Below are 18807 nucleotides of genomic sequence, written 5' to 3' on the forward strand. Positions count from 1 at the left end.
CTTGATACATTCACTAATAAAAGTGTCCTTATTTACCTGGTCCTTGGGTTGTGCTAGGCAGTTTATGCTAATACTGTGATTTATGGCGGGGGGGGGGGGCCTTAGGTCTCTGTATCAGTTTGACATTTGGAGAAGCTAGAGAGTAAGGGCAGCCACACAGGTGTCCCTGTGTGTGACAGATACTCCCAAAAAACCTGGATAACACCAAGGCTTGTGTGAGGTTCCCTGGTTAGCAATACTTCATGTGTGCTGTCACACATTGATGCTGTGAGACTTAAGTGAGGGGGCAACTGGAACCTGGCAATGTGGTCCCACTTGGACTCTGTCCTATTGTGCCATTTCATTTGCTGCTTTTCATCTGTATCCTTTCACTGTAATAAACTGTAGCTACTGAGCTTAACTTTCTTTAACTTCCTTTCACCTGTAACATGTTTTAGAACTATTTTTTTTTTTGGCTGCGTTGGGCCTTTGTTGCTACTCGCAGGCTTTCTCTAGTTGCAGCAAGCTACTCTTCGTTGCGGTGCATGGGCTTCTCATTGCGGTGGCTTCTCTTGGAGCACGGGCTGTAGGCGCGGGCTTCAGTCGTAGAGCCAGTGATGGTGTCCCATCCAGTGACCGACACATATTTCTTACTCCACATTTTGATATGTATTCAGTTCTTTTTATTTATTATATAAATTTATTTATTTATGGCTGTGTTGGGTCTTTGTTGCTGTGCGCGGGCTTTCTCTAGTTGCGGTGAGTGGGGGCTACTCTTTGTTGCGGTGCGCGGGCTTCTCATTGTCGTGGCTTCTCTTGTTGCAGAGCACCGGCTCTGGGCGCGCAGGCTTCAGTAGTTGTGGCACGCGGGCTCAGCAGTTGTGGCTTGCAGGCTCTAGAGCACAGGCTCAGTAGTTATGGCGCACGGGCTAAGTTGCTCTGCAGCATGTGGGATCTTCCCGGACCAGGGCTCAAACCCACGTCCCCTGCATTGGCAGGCGGATTCTTAACCACTACGCCACCAGGGAAGCCCTCTAGAACTGTTTTTCCCAATTTCATTGAGTAACTACATAATCACTGTTAATAACTTTTTGTAATATTCATTTCAAGTATTTTTCAGAGATAATTTCAACTCCCTGTGCATTCACTGTTGCTGCAATTTCAGGTGACTTGATAAATCAGTTCCCATCAAGGAGATGGGATCATGGACTCCCAAACCTTTGCCTCCCGAGTAGGATGCCCCCTTTGTACCCAGGCTTCGAAAGTTAGAAAGTCACAAGCTATCTTGGCAGGAAATGACATGTGATAATTTGCTCTCCTTTACGGATAGGTTTCAATACTTAAACGTGCCTGTTTCTGAAAGTCTGCCGATTCCTGAATGCCAGACTTCCCAAAAGCTCATATGAGACCTGCTCTGGCTTTTTTTGAGGTGACTCCCTGACAATCTGAACTCTCCCTGACAGGCAGGCAAACAGGAAGTTCCCTTTTTTTGTTGTTGAATCAGATACCAAGTTCAATTCACTGTTAGTTCACAAGTTTGCAAACCTTTCAACGGTTCAACCTGTTAAAACTTAGTTGAGTTTGGACTTGTGACAAACTGATACACACGTGAGATTGAAAAGGCAATATTTTCTATTCTTGCTGAATTTGCTGTTATCTATGTTTTGTATATACTGAATACAAAAATGAAAAAATGCAAATGTAAATTTTGTGATGAATTTCCTGAAGAGTGGATATTCACTAAATGTGGTAAAAGTCCTCTCCGACGTCTTTGTATGATACGCAGTTGTTCATTCAAAATTGAAAATGATGGACAGATTACTAACAGTTAAGCACGAGAGATGTATGATTTCCTCAACTAGTGTCAAAGCAAGTGAAAAAATAATTTTTAAGACAAATTCAGATTAAGAAGGTAAAATAGTAATAGGAGAAGTTGTAAGGAGCTTCCACACTGAGTATCATCAGTGCTCCAACTCACACTACTGTTGAGCCTGTGTCTCACTAATCAACGTTCAGTGGACAAAAGGAACAAGATAAACTGGATGTATCCACTGTAGAAGCTATGTTACAACCTATTATGTTTATTGTGGAAGTCCCACTGAGATACTGTCTGCACTGCCTGTCACCGCAGACCCCAGCCTTCCACCAGGTGCAGTACCCACAGATGTCCCTTGTGCCTTGCTGCTCAAGGGCAACTTGAGTCCGTGAAGACGTGTTAAGTCAGCAGTAGGTCTAAACTCTGCTCTGTGTTGAGTTTCGTGGCTTTTCATTCTCAGTTTGACACCTGGATTTTGTTGTTAGTTCCCTGTTGTTTGAGGTACTTGGTGGATCACGCCATTCCTTTTCATACCTTTTTTGATGTCCTTTGAGTTATGTTTTTTGGGTGTTTTTTTTTTTTTTTTCCTGGGCTGTCTGGACCACACAGGGAAGTCCCGTGTGCCTGTGTTTCTGAATAGCATAACTATCCTAAGGATGATTTGGGCCTTCAGTGGCCACTCTGGGGGACACTTGATTTGAACAAAAGGGTTAATTTGAAAGACACCTTTGAAAATAAAGGAAATAAGTGTTCTCAGGCCCAATGGATAGTATTTTTTCTTAGTATGCAGAGGACTCCAAATTAAATTCTGAAATAAAAGTTACATCACTAAAAGATTCTTTGGCCAAAACTAATGAGCAAGTCGACAAACTCAGCAGGAACAAAGGAGACTCATTCCCCTGTAAATCCACCCTCTCCTTGTCCTGCAGTAGCCTGCCACATCCAGCACTCCCACCCCCTTATCCTTCTGATCTCTCTCCTTAGCACCTCTTCCCCTACTCTTTCCCTTGCTCAGACCCCCTACTATAACCGAGCAAAAGCCAAACTGACATTGAGTGTTTGCAGCAAAGTAAGAGTTTGTTGCAGGGCACCAATCAAGGGAGTGGGAGACAAGTCTGACACTGCAATTGGGTCTTTGAGTTGTGGGGTTTTAGAGGGGAGGAACAAAGAAGCTGGGGTTAATCGTCTTGTGACGTTTCTTAACCATAGTTTCAGGAATAAGGATGCCTATGGTTTACGAGTCTCTGGTCTGGTGGTCCATGACCAGGAAAAATCGATTGTATAGTAATTTAATCATTAAAACGAAAATATTTTTAAACTATACGAGATTTTCAGACAGACTAGAAAAAATTCCTAATTTCAACAGTTGGGAGTCACAGAGGTGCTGATGTTAAGAGCAGCTGTTTCATGTCATTTTACCAATGGTGTTAAACGTGAAGGTGGAGACCTAATTCAAAAATAGAACTTGGAATAATTAGCCCCGGGACATCCCTGGTAGTCCAGTGGTAAAGAATCCTTCCTTACAATGCAGGGGATGTGGGTTCAATCCCTGGTCAGGGAACTAAGATCCCACATGCCACGGGGCAACTGAGCCCACGCGGCAAAACTACTGAGCCCACGTGCCTCAACGAAGATCCCACGCGTGCCACAACTGAAGACCTGATGCAGCCAAAAATAAATAAAATAAATAAATAATAAAATTTTAAAAAAAAGAATAATTAGCCCCTTCTGAACTACAAAACCTGGCAGCTCATATTTACAAGACAGGATCTGAAGAAAACATGTGTCCCTGCAGATCAGCAGGGGCTACGGGGCCCACATCCCAACCAACCACCTATTGAAAAGGACACTTGTAAATACTGTAAATAGAAGAGAAACTGGAAAAAAGGGTCTCCAATCTTATGAAGAAAAACCAAGTTATTTCAAGTAACTCACAGATTTTCCCCATTTCAACAGTAACACTTGGACCATTGACTGAAAAATGACAAGCATTCCTCCTGCTCTGTGATACCATCCCTGTAAATTTAATAGAAAGAGACTTACTAAACTACACACTGCTAATTATCCTATGGGAAAAGGAGAAATTACAAGGGAAATTTTAAAAACAAATATTTTGAACTAGATGAAGATAAAAATGCTACATATAAAAATTGATGTGGGAACTTCCCTGGTGGTGCAGTGGTTAAGACTCCACGCCCCAAATGCAGGGAGCCCAGGTTCGATCCCTGGTCAGGGAACTAGATCCCACATGCATGCCACAACTAAGAGTTCACATGCCACAACTAAGGAGCCTGCCTATCGCAACTAAGACCCGGTGCAACCAAATAAATAAATAAATATTTTTTTTAAAAAACCAATATCTACAAACCCATTATCATTCATCTATATAGATGTAAAATACATTAACAAAATATCAGAAAACTGTCTTGGCAACATACACAAAAGATTATACAACATGATCTGGGGGATTTGTCCCAGGAAATGCAAGGTTGGCTTAACATCTGAATATCAATTAATGGAATAAACCATATAATAAAATAAAAGACAATAAGACCCACCCCCCCACAGCCACATGATTATTATCTCAATAAATGGAAAAAAACTGGAATGGAGAGTATAGAAATAGATCCACACAAATACATTCAAGTGGTCTTTGAAAAGGGAACAAAGGAAAAGGAATGGAGAAAGAAGTCTTTTCAACAAATGGGCTTTAAAAAGTGATCCAGGGACTTCCCTGGTGGTCCAGTGGTTAAGACTCCACGTTCCCAGGGACTTCCCTGGTGGCGCAGTGGTTAAGAATCCGCCTGCCAATGCAGGGGACACGGGGTCGAGCCCTGGTCCGAGAACCCACATGCCACAGTGCAACTAAGCCCGTGCGCCATAACTACTGAGCCTGCACTCTAGAGCCCGTGAGCCATAACTACTGAGCCCGTGTGCCACAGCTACTGAAGCCGGTGCGCCTAGAGCCTGTGCTCCACAACAAGAGAAACCACCACAATGAGAAGCCCCCGCACCGCAATGAAGAGTAGCCCCCGCTCGCTACAACTAGAGAAAGCCTGCATGCAGCAATGAAGACCCAACAGACAAAAATATAAGTAAATAAATAAATAAATTTATTAAAAAAAAAAAAAAAGACTCCATGCTCCCAATGCAGGGGCCCCGGTAGGGGAACTAAGATCCCACATACCGCAATTGAGCCTGTGCACTGCAACTAGAGAAGCCTGCATGCCACAGTGAAGACCCAGAGAGCCAAAATAAAATTAATTAATTAAAACAAAACATGCTAAGAGATAGTAAAATAGGTAATAAATTATGTATTCTGTTTATAAAATAAATAAAGAATAAAAAGTGATCCAGGGAATTCCCTGGTGGTCCAGTGGCTAGGGCTCCATTTCCACTGCAGGGGGCATGGGTTTGATACCTGGTAGGGGAACTAAGATCCTGCAAACTGTGCAGCACAGCCAAAAAAAAAAGTGATCCAGACACACATCTTATACCTTTTACAAATATTTTCTCAAAACTATAAAACATCTCAAAGATAACACAGGAGACAATGTAAGTTACGTTGGGTTTAGCAATCACTTTTTAGATACAACACCAAAACCACAATCCATGAAAGAAAAACTTAGTAATCTGGACTTAACTAAAATTTAAAATTTCTGCTCTGCAAAAGACACTGTTAAAAGAATATGAGGGGCTTCCCTGGTGGCGCAGTGGTTGAGAGTCCGCCTGCCGATGCAGGGGACACGGGTTCATGCCCCGGTCTGGGAAGATCCCACATGCCGCGGAGCGGCTGGGCCCGTGAGCCATGGCCACTGAGCCGAGAGGCCCGCGTACCGCAAAAAAAAAAAAAAAAAAAAAAAAAGAATATGAAGAGGGACTTCCCTGGTGGTCCAGTGATAAAGAATCTGCCTTCCGATGCAGGGGACATGGGTTCGATCCTGGTCAGGGAACTAAGATCCCACGTGCGCGGGGCAACTAAGCCCGCACGCCACAACTCAGCTCACACACCTCAACGAGAGAGCCCGCGTGCTGCAAACTACAGAGCCCACGCACCCTGGAGCCCGCATGCCACAACTAGACAGAGAAAACCCACACGCCACAACTAGAGAGAAGCCCACGCACCACAATGAAGAACCTGCACACCGCCACAAAAGATCCCACGTGCCACAACTAAGACCTGATGCAGCCAAAAAAAAAAAAAAAAGCTAGCCATCAAAGGCTTATTTAAAAAACAAAAATATGAAGATATTCATCATATATCATTAGAGAACTGCAAATGAAAGCAACAACAATATAGTATTACTACACACCTATGTGAATGGCAAAAATCCAAAACAATGACAACATCAAATGCTGACGAGGATATGGAGCAACAGAACACTCACCCACTGCTGGTGAGAGTGCAGAATGACAGCCACTTTGGAAGAGTTTCTTACAAAACTAAACATACTCTTACAATATGACCCAGTAAATCATGCTTCTTGGCTTGAACCCAAACGAATTGAAAACTTAAACCCACACAAAACCTACACACAATGCATAACGCAGGTTTATTGATAAGTGCCAAAACTTGGAAGCAATCAAGATGTCCCTCAGTCAGTGAATGGATAAACAAACTGTGGTATAGCCATACAACAGAATGTTATTCAGTAATACCTTATACACAAATCTTCATAGGAGCTTTATTTGTAACAGCCAAAAATTGTAAACAACCCAAAATTCCACTAACAGTTGAATAGAGAAAAAACAAATGTGATATATCTATACAATGGAATAATTCGCAACAATACAAACGAACTGATACATGCAACAAGATGAATTAATCTCAAAATAGTTATAGTTAGTGAAAAATGCCAGAGTCACACTCCCCAGAAAGTATATACCATATGATTCTGTTTATATGAAATTCTAGAAAGTGCTTGCTATTAGTTGTGAATTGTGAGAAAGAGGGTTAGAAAGGACTGGAAGGAAAGGATTATAAAGGGACACAAGGAATATTTAGGTTGTGTGGGATATCTCCATTATCTTGATTGTGTGGTCTCATCAGTATATACACACATGATGAAACATAACTCGTTTTACACTTTACATATATTCATTTTATTTCATGTCACAATACGTCAATAAAGATGTTAAGAACTAAATGTTCCCCATAAAAATCCATATTTATCATTCCTCTTGGAAAGTCACATCTGGCAACTGTTCTGGTTCTACCATATCCCTCTCCCCACAATTTAGGGGGATAAGCCCTGCCTCAATATCAGCAAAAACTGGAGAGCAATGAAGTCCACATCCACTACTGTCACTAGGAATGTTGGCTGGGTCAGAGAAGCCCAATCCCTGGATCTCCATTTTGTCAGTGCTGGGGTTCCTACCTGTGCCTGTGATGGACATAACATCAACAGCCAAGGGAGGTACAGAAATCTGCAAACCTTTAGATTATTTACTGTGACAGTGCACTGGCCACAGGAGACTCAGATGTCTGAAGGTCCTTAGAATTTCTGTATTGTTCATGCCATACAGCCAAAATCACATGGACATTTACAGATGCCTCCGTTAGAATAGGCGCACATCCTCTCACTAGCCACATTCATCCCCACTCCATTATCTCAGTGTTTCTATACCAACTATGATTCCCATGTTGCCCTGAAACTCTAAAGCCTTCCAGTCAATGATACTTGCCTATGGGATTCTGGACATCAGGGACTGGCTCCTGTACAGGTCCAGGAGACAGAAATCCCTCAAAAGTGCTGGGGAATATGGGACATTCCCTAGGAACAAAGGACCCAATTCATGTTGCTTCCACAAGCACTGGAGATTTCCACACCAACTGTGCCCTCCTCAGAATGAACTCTGGGCTCACAGGAAATCCTGACTTCTAGGCCACAGGATTAGGTGCACAAAGCTCTTCAGTCTTTTCTAGCAAGCCTTGGGCAACAATGCAAACTAGGCCAAACTAGACTGAGAGCTGTTCTCTGCCATCCTACTGTTCCTTCTGAGGCATATAAAGTTGGTGCCAACAAATGGTGTTCCTCCCTTCAGGCTGGCGAAACCCAATTTATTCTCAATCCATTAGACACAGTGAACTGACCTCCCAAGAGTAAAAACTGCCACAGCAGGCCTTTATCACTGCACAAACCAGAGTAGCATGGGGCAGGGAGTTCCAAAGTTGGGTGACTTGAAAGCAGGATAAATAATTCACAGCTATCATGTTACAGTCAACATTGTCAAGGAAGAAGGGAAATCTTGTCTGGTAATCACCAGCAGATTCCAGTTCAGATCCTTTTGGCCAGAGATAGATCATGGTCACTCAGAACCCCATCATGGGGAGGGAAATGAGGATCGTCAATACACTCAGAACATTCACGATCCCCTCGAGGGATCAGGAGAGACAGCACAGGGATCCACCTTTCCTGAGCATATTGGAGTAAATGACAGACACTGTGGGAACTTAACAGCAATGAGATGGCTTCCACCACAGGCACTGGCAGTGATATAACTGTCAAGAGCCCTGGACTGTTGAGGAAGTACAATGCACCTCATGAGAGCTTCTCACCTATGTGGTACTTGTCGGGAATCTCCCCGGGGTGGATGTACGATTGTACAAGGTTGACCTGCTGGCTCCCGCACAAAGGGCACTCACAGAGCTCTTCTCTGGTGCGAGTCCTAATGCCTTGAAGAAGGATACAGCACATTTTCTGCATTCATAAGGCCTTTCTCTAGTGTGAACTTTCTGGCTGCTAAACAAGTGTAACAGATGCAGCCAAAGGGCCACCAAAGATGTTGCATTCATAAGGCCCTTCACCAGTGTGAACTTTCTGGTGCCGAACAAGATGGGAGCTTCTGCTATAGGCTTTCCCACATTCACTGCACATGTAAGGCTTCTCTCCAGTGTGAACCCTCTGGTGAAGGATGAGGCTAGAGTTGCGGCTAAAGAATTTCCCACATTCACTGCACTCATAAGGCCTCGCTCCAGTGTGGACTTTCTTGTGCTGAACAAGGTGGGAGCTACTAATGTAGGCTTTCCCACATTCACTACACACATAAGGCCTTGCTCCACTGTGAACCCTCTGGTGTAGAATGAGGCTGGAGTTGTGGCTAAAGCATTTCCCACATTCACTGCACTCATAAGGCTTCGCTCCAGTGTGCATTCTCTGATGCACAATGAGGTTGTAGCTATGGCTAAAGAATTTTCCACATTCGCTACACTCATAAGGCCTTTCTCCGGTGTGGATTTTCCGGTGCTGTATAAGCGTGTCTTTACGGCTAAAGGCCTTTCCACACTCGCTGCACTCATAAGGCCTTGCTCCAGTGTGAATTATCTGGTGCTGAACAAGTGTGTCTTTGCAGCCAAAAGCCTTCCCACATTTGCCACACACATAAGACCTTGCTCCTGTGTGGACTCTCCTATGTTTAATGAGGCTGGATTTATGGCTAAAGAATTTTCCACATTCTATGCACTCGTAAGGCCTTGCCCCAGTATGAATTCTCCAGTGCTCAATAAGGTGAGAGCTTTGGCTAAAGAATTTCCCACATTCACTGCACTCATAAGGTCTTTCTCCAGTGTGAATTCTCTGGTGCTGCACAAGGTGGGAGCTTCTGCTGTAGGCTTTTCCACATTCACTGCAGTCATAAGACCTTTCTCCAGTGTGAACTCTCTGGTGCTGAACAAGCGTGTTTTTGCGGCTAAAAGCTTTTCCACATTCGCCGCACTCATAAGGCCTTTCTCCAGTGTGAATTCTCTGGTGCTGAACAAGGTGGGAGCTTCTGCTGTAAGCTTTTCCACATTCACTGCATGTATACTGTCGTTTTCCAGTGTGAAATTTCTGGTGGGTTTTTAGGTGAGACAGGTGAATGAAGGCCTTTCCACACTCCTTACACACGTGTGAAATTTCTCCACTATGAATTTTATTGTGATGAATAAGAGCCAATTTCTCCTTGGACAGATTTCCATATGGTAGGCACCTAAAAGCTCGCACTTCAGCCTGAGTTATCTGGTTGTCAAGGAGAGTGAAGGTGTTCAGGAAGGCTTTCCCATTGTCACTGCAATTGAGAAGCATCAGTTCATCATGGTCTCCCTGGTGTCGCCCGAGTCTGGAGCTTTGTGGAAAAGGCTCCATAAACTCAGCCCTTCTGCATGGACTCATTCCACTGTGAGTACTTTGGTGCTGGAAGAGGCCAGAGCTATCCGGCAAGTCCATCCCTTCCTCCCTGCAAGTAAAAGGTCTCCCTAACATGTGGACAGCACAGCTCTTCACAAGTGAGGCCCCATCATCATCCCTTCTGATAGGATTCTTCCCACTATATTGCTTCTGATGCTGATAAAAGTTTTCACTGAACAGGAATCCTCGCCCACAGGGGTCACATGTGTACAGTTTCTGTGCAGGGCATGATCCCTGGTGTTCAGCCAGGTGCAAAATGTCTTTCAAGAGTGGGTCACATATCTCACACGGGTGGACTTTCTGGATAAATGGACATGACTCAGGAGTCCTGACCTCTGACACTCCTACAAAAACGCTCTGCTCAGAAGGGGCCTCCTCATTGTCTGATTCACACCAACAACCTGAAAGCAAAGAAATGCTAGTGAAGGACATGTTGACTTTGGTGGGAAGCAGCAACTCCATCACATATGTATGTGTGACACACCAATGAATGAGTCCACTGGCTTTTGGCAGGATGAGGGAGCCAGGATTAGGGTGAAGAAGGGCCCATTGTCAGTCCTGGGCCTCTAAACGTCACAGTAGGGAGGAACTCTAATGCCGGGTTAAGACACAATGATGGTGGACAGTACCAGAAATAGAGGTGAGGTCTCCAACTCACTCCTCTACAAAAGGGTTTCAGCAGGGCCTCAGCTGCTGGTGTCAGGTGAGCTCTGTGCAGAAGGCTGTGTCCAAGCCCAGGAAAATCTGATTGCAAGTAAGTAGCTGGTTCTTAAGGACTACATACGGATATGTGCACAACTCATGACACATTACAGTAGCCAATGTTGCAGAGCAATGCGGACGGAGAAGAGGGGAATGAGTGAGAGACACGGAGGCCAGAGAGGTGGGGAAACAGCTAAGGAATGGAAGACAGAAGAGAAACGTCAAGTGCCAAGAATGGGGAAGGAAAGGGAGAAGTGAGGTACTGCTATGTGCCTTGGCAAGAAAACACTGGTGAACACAAAGCAGGCTGACAGTACGATATGAACTCAGCCCTAAGATGGCTCCCTTTCAGCTCCCATGCGACAGGGCCAGGCCCTCTCTGGCCTCTCTCACTGTGGCTGGAGTCAGGGCTCCCTGTCAGGCATCCGGGGCTTCCCGCCCCTCTCCACCTGGGCAACTACATGGGATCCGGAAGATGGAAATTGTAAAAAAAAAAAAAAAAAAAAGATGGAAGTTGTAAAAAAAAAAAAAAAAAAAAAAAAAAAAATAGGGGAAACTAACACAGCATTATGAATCAACTATACTCCAAGAAAAAACAAAACAAAACATAGAGCAGATGAGTGGCCTAGACAGACCCATCCCACACAAAAAAGAAAATGTTAAAAAAAAAAAAAAAAAGACAAAAAAAGCAGAAGGAGGATTTGGTGGAACATCCCTGTGCCTTCCACAAGCAGTGACCATGTCAGTACCTACAATTCCTGGCATAGTCATGCCCCAGGAAATCTCAGCCCGAAGATGGGGGCAGAACATGGACACAGAGGCATTATGGATCTGGAAGTGCCCAAGCCAGGCAGAATCTGTGAAGTAGACTGAAAGAGCCCTGAACTCCTAACCCGATCCCAAAAGGCTTTGGGCATAGATGTCGGGACTGCTCAGCGAGGGAGGGGACACCACACACGGCCCAGCCTTGGCACCCACAGCACCTACTCTGGGAACCAAAGAAGGGAAGGAGAAGAGTCACTGATCTGGCTGGACTGAAAGAGCTGCCCCAAGGGAAGTGGGGAAAAAGCAAACCCCAAGGACACTGGAGCGGGCATGAGGGCCTGTGGAAGGCAGCTTCTCCGATTGCCCCCAAGAATGCCTACCTCCCAGTATTCCCGCCCCTGTGTAAGCCGCTTCCCTTGACCGTAGGCTGGACTGATTGACCCATTTCTAAGGAACAGAATAGGGCAAAAATGATGGGATCATTTTCTCCAGGTCAGGTTAGAAAAAGACCAGCCATCATCCTGGACATTCTCTCTTGCGCACTTGTTCAGAGAAGGCACCTTCCACGTTATGAGGTGCACTACAGAAAGGCCACCGTGACAAGGAACCGAGGGAGGCCTCTGACCAACAGCCAGTGAGGAACTAACGCTCACAGTTCAACAAGCCGCAAGAAACTACATCTTGGAAACACAAAACATGAGTGAGTTTGTAAGTGGATTCTTCCCGAGAATGGCCTTCAGATGAGAACACAGGTTTGGCTGACAGCTTGACTGAAACCTCATGAGAGACCCTGAGCCAAAAGCACCCAGGTAAGCTTTGACGAGCGAGGTTCCTGATACACTGAAAGTTACATAACACATTTTAATTGTCTTAAGTCACTAACTTTTGGAGTAATTTGCCATGTACCAATAGATAACTGAAACAGGGACTTACCCAGCGAGGCCACAAGTGCAAAGTTCTCCAGCATCACATCACGGTACAGGAGTCTCTGAGATTCCTCAAGAAGCTCCCACTCCTCCTGGGAGAAGTACACAAATACATCCTCGAAGGTCACACAGCCCTGCCACGAAGGGGACAGTTGAGCTCACAGACAACAGGACTCCCCAGTCTACCCATTAACCTACCCATCCCCTGGTCCCTATCCTCCCCAGCTGCCCAATTCAGAGGCGATACTAGGCCTTAACACCACTATTGCCTGCTCTCTCCTGTCCCTCTGATCGCTGTGTGCAGCCCAGAACAGAACCAGGCATCTGAGCAGATATATTAACATATCATGTGAGCTATGGGTCTTGCATGAAGGGCACCAAACACTCTCCTACTGGCATCCTCCAGAACATGCCTCCCAGACACAACTTTGAGGCCATCAGTCCACACTCCTCCCAAAATGTACATCCTTGTGAACCAAACCTTCGTCATATTGGAACCACACTCCATTAACACTGACAACCTTCTGATCCACACCATATGCACCTCCAAGGCAACCCCCACTCCTGAAGCCACTCTGCATACAGTATCCAGGAAGTACTCATATGTCTTTATGATAAGCACCACTGCCACCCAGGTGCCTAAGGACTCCCAACTCAACCTTACCTCCAAGCATTTACACATGCTGTTCCTGGGTCTAATACACCCTTCCAGTCCTCATCCTATTGGCTGCCAGAAACAGGAACCTCTTCATATAACTCTCGATCTAGATTTAGGATGCTGGGCTAGAAAGGACCCCTCCTTTAAAGCCCCCAGACTCAAGTGCAGGGGGAGAGACAGGTGAAGAGTCCCAGAATCTCACTATGTCTCATCAGAAAATCTCCACCGACCCTAGTTTAAAAACATATACAAAATCCATACACCTCTCTAACCTCCACTGCCACCACTCTGGTCCACCCACCAACAACACTCACCTGGACTATTGCTGTAGACTCCATCCTGGTCTCCCTGCCCACCCTCAGGCTTCCCCAATCTTTCCACTCTGCTACAAAAGGAAGCCTGTTAACACATATGTCAGATCACCTCTCTACTCTGTTACAAACCTTCTATGGCTCCCGCCACCATCAGAAAAGAGGCCCAGCTCCTCAGCCTGCCATTCCAGGCCTGATCCCTGACTGCCTGCTCTCTTCTCACCAAATGTAACAGAGACCTGCGGTTTCCTGAACACTCCTAATTCATTCTCACCTCCAAGTGTTTGTACCAGTTGGCTCCTGGGCCTTGGAAACCATTTCACGCCTCACCCCATCAACACTGGGAATGGGAACCTCGCCACATATCCACCGTCAAGGACCGCCCTTCACCGCCTTTATATTCAAGAGAAGGGAGCGATGAAGGCGAAGTGCTGAAAGCCCTAGAACACACCATCCCCTACACCTGAGGTGGTGAGGGCTCGAGGGACCCTCCACTTACCTGAGCCCGGTCCATAAGCGCCGCGGCCGCCATGGGATCCTCTGAGCAGAACCGGGTCGAGAAGCTGGCAACTGGAGCGGGCTCTGCGGGAGCAGCCGAACCCCCACCCCACACTATGCGGAGTGGCCTCGGGACGACTGTCGCACTCCGAGCCCCAGGCTCCCCCTTGTAAAAAGGCGCTCAGGCTCAGGGTGCCGCCTCCGGAAGCGGACGAGGACGGAGAGCGGGTGCGAAAGCCTCGGAAAGAGCGCAACCCCGGCCGACACTTCCGCGCAAGGCGGCCCGTAACACGTGGGGACCATGGATCCCAACAACGACGCGGAGGGAGATCCTAGCCTTTCTACTGTCCTTCCCTGTTCGCTTCCGAAGAGCCGCATAGAAGGTTGCCCCCAGCCAGGCCTCCCAGCCAACTTCCACAGCCACTCTAGACAGCCCTGGCGCAAACAGAAGACGTCACGGCGACGCCGGAAGTCCCGCCTCTGCCGGCAAGGGCGGCAAGAAACGCCCATCTTCCGGGCTATCATTGGCGCAGCGCGGATGCGCCGGGCACAGACTTCTGGGTAAAGGAGTTTGTGTCCTCATACCAACCAGGTAAGGGCCCCCTTTCCGGCTCTCTCCGACAGCGGTGCGGAGGCGGGTGGAGGGAGAAAGGTCGGGGAGGAATTTGGTCGCGGAGGGCCAGAGCTCCTCCTCCTCTTAAAGGCGACGCGTCCAGATTTCCGTGGTCACCTGGGACAACGCCGCGTCCTCCGCCGTCTCCAGCAGGTGGAGCATTCTTTCACCGTGGGAAAACTGCATCACCTCTCGAGTTTTGGGGACTGAGATTTATTTATTTATTTATTTATTTATTTATTTTATTTTTATTTTTTTTGTGGTATGCGGGCCCCCTGCTGCGGCCTCTCCCGTTGCGGAGCACAGGCTCCGGACGGGCCCAGCCGCTCCGCGGCACGCGGGATCCTGCCAGACCGGGGCGCGAACCCGGTTCCCCTGCATCGGCAGGCGGACGCGCAACCACTGCGCCACCAGGGAAGCCCGGGACTGAGATTTAAATTGAACAATGAATATCCCTCTCTCGTGCAGTCTTCGTTTAAAAACATGAAATGTTCCTCTAATTCGTTCATACCCAAATTGGGTCAGAATCACTGTGAACTTACTAAAAATGGAAGTTCTCGGATCCAACCTATACCTTCTGACACAGAAACCCCCGCGGGTGGGAGCTCTCATTAAAAGTCATGACCACCTCCCTCCCCCAAAGTTCAACTAAAATGGGAAAATACTACAGCCTACCTCATGGGAAGTGAAATCAAAAGTGCTTACCACAAGGTCTGGTGCTAAATACACACAAGCTATTATTGTTATTCATCATCTCCACAAGGTTCTCACACATACAGCTAGCTATAGGAGGATATCAGAGGCTCCTCTTTGCAGAATCACTGATCATGTTTTTTAAAATATAAAATACAATCACTCCCTGAGTCAGCAAGTAGCATTATAGGCAATGGTTAAAATTTTTGCATAAAGCACACCTGTATACCTTTAGTTTCATTTTTTTTTTTAACTTTAGCTGCAGGAAGTTTTCATAAACTACAGGTAACTCTATTGTCAAAGTGATACATTTTTATAGGACATATTATTCAAAACTTAGAACTATCAAGACTAATTGTCCTTAGGCTTAAGTGGACAGTGGAATTAATATAGTTTCATATCATGGTTTATTTCATAAGATGACGTCATAATTCATGTCTAATTCACAAGAACAAAGACTCAAACTCCTCCTGCCTTTCCGTTGAACTCGGAGAGCAGGGAAATCCAGGTATAAATGCATGATCATGAGATGGCCCAACCTGATATCTAGTGCCTCAGAGTCACCAGGTATGGTCCTCCTCCTCATGAAGACATTATCTTCCCATCACCTGGACCTGCAGCTTCCAGAGGAGCAATCAGTAACTCCTGGGGAGGTGTGAAAACTGGAACCAGTGAGGCCCAAAGAGGCAACCCCAAGAAGGAGCATAAATGAGAAGATAAATCAAAGAAATATTTTACACGATCACTCCTGCCCATTTCAATTGGCCAAAATTCATTTGCATGGTCCCAAATTAAGTAAGGGAAGCTGGATATGCCTGTCCTCTTCGGTGTCCAGAAGGAGAAAACAGTATTGGTGAACACCTAGTGACTTTCTAGCACAATCCATTGATTTGATCACCAGATGCCCACTTTATTATTCATTCTCTACATTCTACACTCTTTATTTTTTTTTAATTTTTTTTGTGTGTGTTTGCTGTTTTTACATTCTACACTTTTATACCCTCACTGAGATGATATCCAAAACTCTATCCATTCACTGACTGCATTGCAAAGTTAGTATCTCTACATGATGTCTTCTGCAACATACATATACCTCCACTCACACTCAATATAAAGTTATGTGTCAGGGACACAGTGGAAGGACATAATGAAACCGTTGGAAGAAATAACCGCCATCAGGTTTCTATATGCAACAAATGCATCTTTGAAGAAAGCAAGTAAAATATGACTATTTGAGACCAAAGGTGAGAAATTTAATGAAAAAAAATAACCAACACGAATACTTTAAAAACTATGTTTAAGGTTGGAAGAAAGTGATCCCAGGTGAGTGGTCTGCGATGATAAAAGGAATGAGAATCTGGGAGAGAGGTGCATTTGTGTATTAATACAACCACTCATTATCTGTATAAAACATTAATATTTCCTTTTTGGAGACAGAATGATGGAATTACCTTGCATATCCTCAATAGCACATAAGCTGAGATGAGCAAATTAATGTTTAAATCTCTTATATTTTCCAGAAAAAGATCAAAGATGTGAATAATGCTACACTCCGTGTTAAATAAGTACATTGTCATTTTTCAGCTTAAACACTAATAAACAGAATCAGAATATATACCCTGCAAATCTGAAGAAGGAAAAATTGAAATGTAAAAAAATATTCAATAGAAACTTTTAAAAAAGAAGTGTATAGATCAACTGAGGCAAGGAAAGCACACCCACAGAAGATGTATTTAAACACAACTATATCAGCTATCACATGAAATGAGTATGAAGTAAATGCTTACATTAGCAGTCAGTAATTTTTGATATTAAAAATATCCAACAATAGAATGGATACAAGAGACTCTATTACGTTACAGAATATATATAAAACATGTTTTGGAAAATATACTTGTTATAATTACTTAAAAATTAACATATGAAAACACGTGAAACGTGTGTTTATATCAGAAAAAAATTAATTTTAAGGGAAAAAGCATTACCAAGGAGATAAGATACTTTAAACTGTATATTTAATTTAAAAGACTGACTCAAAAAAAAAAGACTGACTCGAATTACATGAAGCAACAATTTCAGAATAATAAGGATAAAGATATAAATCCATGAATATATGAGGCATTTTTATAGCAGCCATTCAGTAATTAGTAGAAACAGCCAATATAAAATTGTTAAAGTTCTAGTGGATTCACACACCAAGGTTGATAAATCTGGCCTAACAGAGACATCTGCATACAGATACAGCATGTTTATATTTAGTACAAGCTGAACATTTACAGAACTGTCAATAAACTGACCATAAAAAAGAACTTCACTTTGTATAGAATAAGACAAGAATGTAATCAAGATGTCCACCAACAACAGAGGTACATGGGAAATGCAAAAATGTGTTCGGAAATTAAGTTATAAAATACTGAAAAAAAAATACTGAATAACCCATGAATCACAAATGTGAAGAAATAAAAAATGTAAACTTTTTTTTTGAATAGTGACATCCCCATATATTCTTTAGAGATGTGTTTAATAAAATTCTATAGGGACATTAATAACTTTAAAGATATGTATCACAAATAAATAAAGGATGATAATTAACAAGAGAGAGGGAATTCCCTGGCGTCCAGTGGTTAGGACTCCCCGCTTCCGCTGCAGGGGACACTGGTTCAAGCCATGGTCAGGGAACTAAGATCCCCGCAAGCTGCACGGTGCGGCCAAAAAAACAAAAAACAAACAAAAAAACTGCAGTAGAGAAAACCACAGTAATGGCTCCATTCATATAAATTTCAAAATCAGGCCAAAAAAAAACTATTATTAGCGATACACAAATACATACATAAGGTTTCAAACTTTGAATTAAAAAAGAGAGTGAGTAATCCAAAATTTTAGATAAAGGATTCTTCTGAAGTAGAAGTGATTAGCAATCTGTGAGGTTCATAAAGGAATTCTAATCTTGCTATGTTCTTTTTATCCTGCAGGTGTGCATTGGTATTTATTTATTTTATTTATCTGTATTTTTCCTACATGTGTAATTTCAATAAGATAAAGAGGACAAATCTTAAGTTCAGGGCTTAAATATTTGCATGTCAACACACATAAAAACCCCACCCATACAAAGACACAGAACATTCCAAGAGCCCTGCACAAAGTGACCATTACTCTGCCTTTGTTACCATGTATTAGGTTCACCTGTTTTTTAACTTTTCTACAGAACACTACAGTCTGTGTACTGCTTTGTCTCTGACTTACATCATTGTCACTCTATGCCTTTTTCTGAGATTCACATGCATTTTTGCACGAAGCAGTTTTAATTACTGTGTTTCCTTCCATTTTGTGACCATATCACAGTTTATTTAAGCATGTTCACGTTGGTGGTGGGGCGGATTGTTTCAAGCTCTTGGGTGTTATCAATAAAGTTGTTATAAACCTTCACGTGTATATATTTTGGAGAAAAAAAATGCCCTCATTTCTAATGAATATATGCTTGGAATTGGATTTGCATGGTTCTAATATATACATATGTTGAAATTTAATACAAATCTTGACACGAATGAGTTAAAGCTGAAATTAATGAAAGCACTGTATGAGAATCAATTGGCTGTGTAGAATTTACAGTCGAGCCCATTGGATATATTATTATCATTTGAAAAGTGTGCGCTACACATCCATTATATCAGTAAAATTTGT

At 44.0% G+C, this 18807-nt stretch overlaps 1 protein-coding gene across 1 annotated transcript; it reads right to left on the minus strand.

The window, feature by feature from the left end:
• Positions 1-8463: 8463 nt before the first annotated feature.
• On the minus strand, positions 8464-13912 carry LOC102980639 (zinc finger protein 304). The gene is made up of 3 exons (XM_007127431.4): positions 13822-13912; positions 12361-12487; positions 8464-10361 (listed from the first exon to the last, which is right to left on the minus strand). Exons 1-3 carry the CDS (start codon positions 13852-13854, stop codon positions 8539-8541), a joined length of 1983 nt encoding a protein of 660 aa, XP_007127493.2. The 5' UTR covers positions 13855-13912; the 3' UTR covers positions 8464-8538.
• Between the last annotated feature and the right edge of the window lie 4895 nt (positions 13913-18807).

This window comes from Physeter macrocephalus, chromosome 17 (genome assembly GCF_002837175.3).
Source record: "Physeter macrocephalus isolate SW-GA chromosome 17, ASM283717v5, whole genome shotgun sequence".
Lineage (NCBI taxonomy): Eukaryota > Metazoa > Chordata > Mammalia > Artiodactyla > Physeteridae > Physeter > Physeter macrocephalus.

What these genes read in the sequence shown, in the direction of transcription:
- LOC102980639 (XM_007127431.4), bottom strand. Translation starts at nt 13,854, where the DNA reads ATGGCGGCCGCGGCGCTTATGGACCGGGCTCAG. An exon ending in CGCTTATGGACCGGGCTCAG is followed by an intron (nt 12,488 to 13,821) that starts GTAAGTGGAGGG and finishes CCTTCGTGGCAG; the next exon opens with GGCTGTGTGACCTTCGAGGA. An exon ending in TGCACTTGTGGCCTCGCTGG is followed by an intron (nt 10,362 to 12,360) that starts GTAAGTCCCTGT and finishes CTTTGCTTTCAG; the next exon opens with GTTGTTGGTGTGAATCAGAC.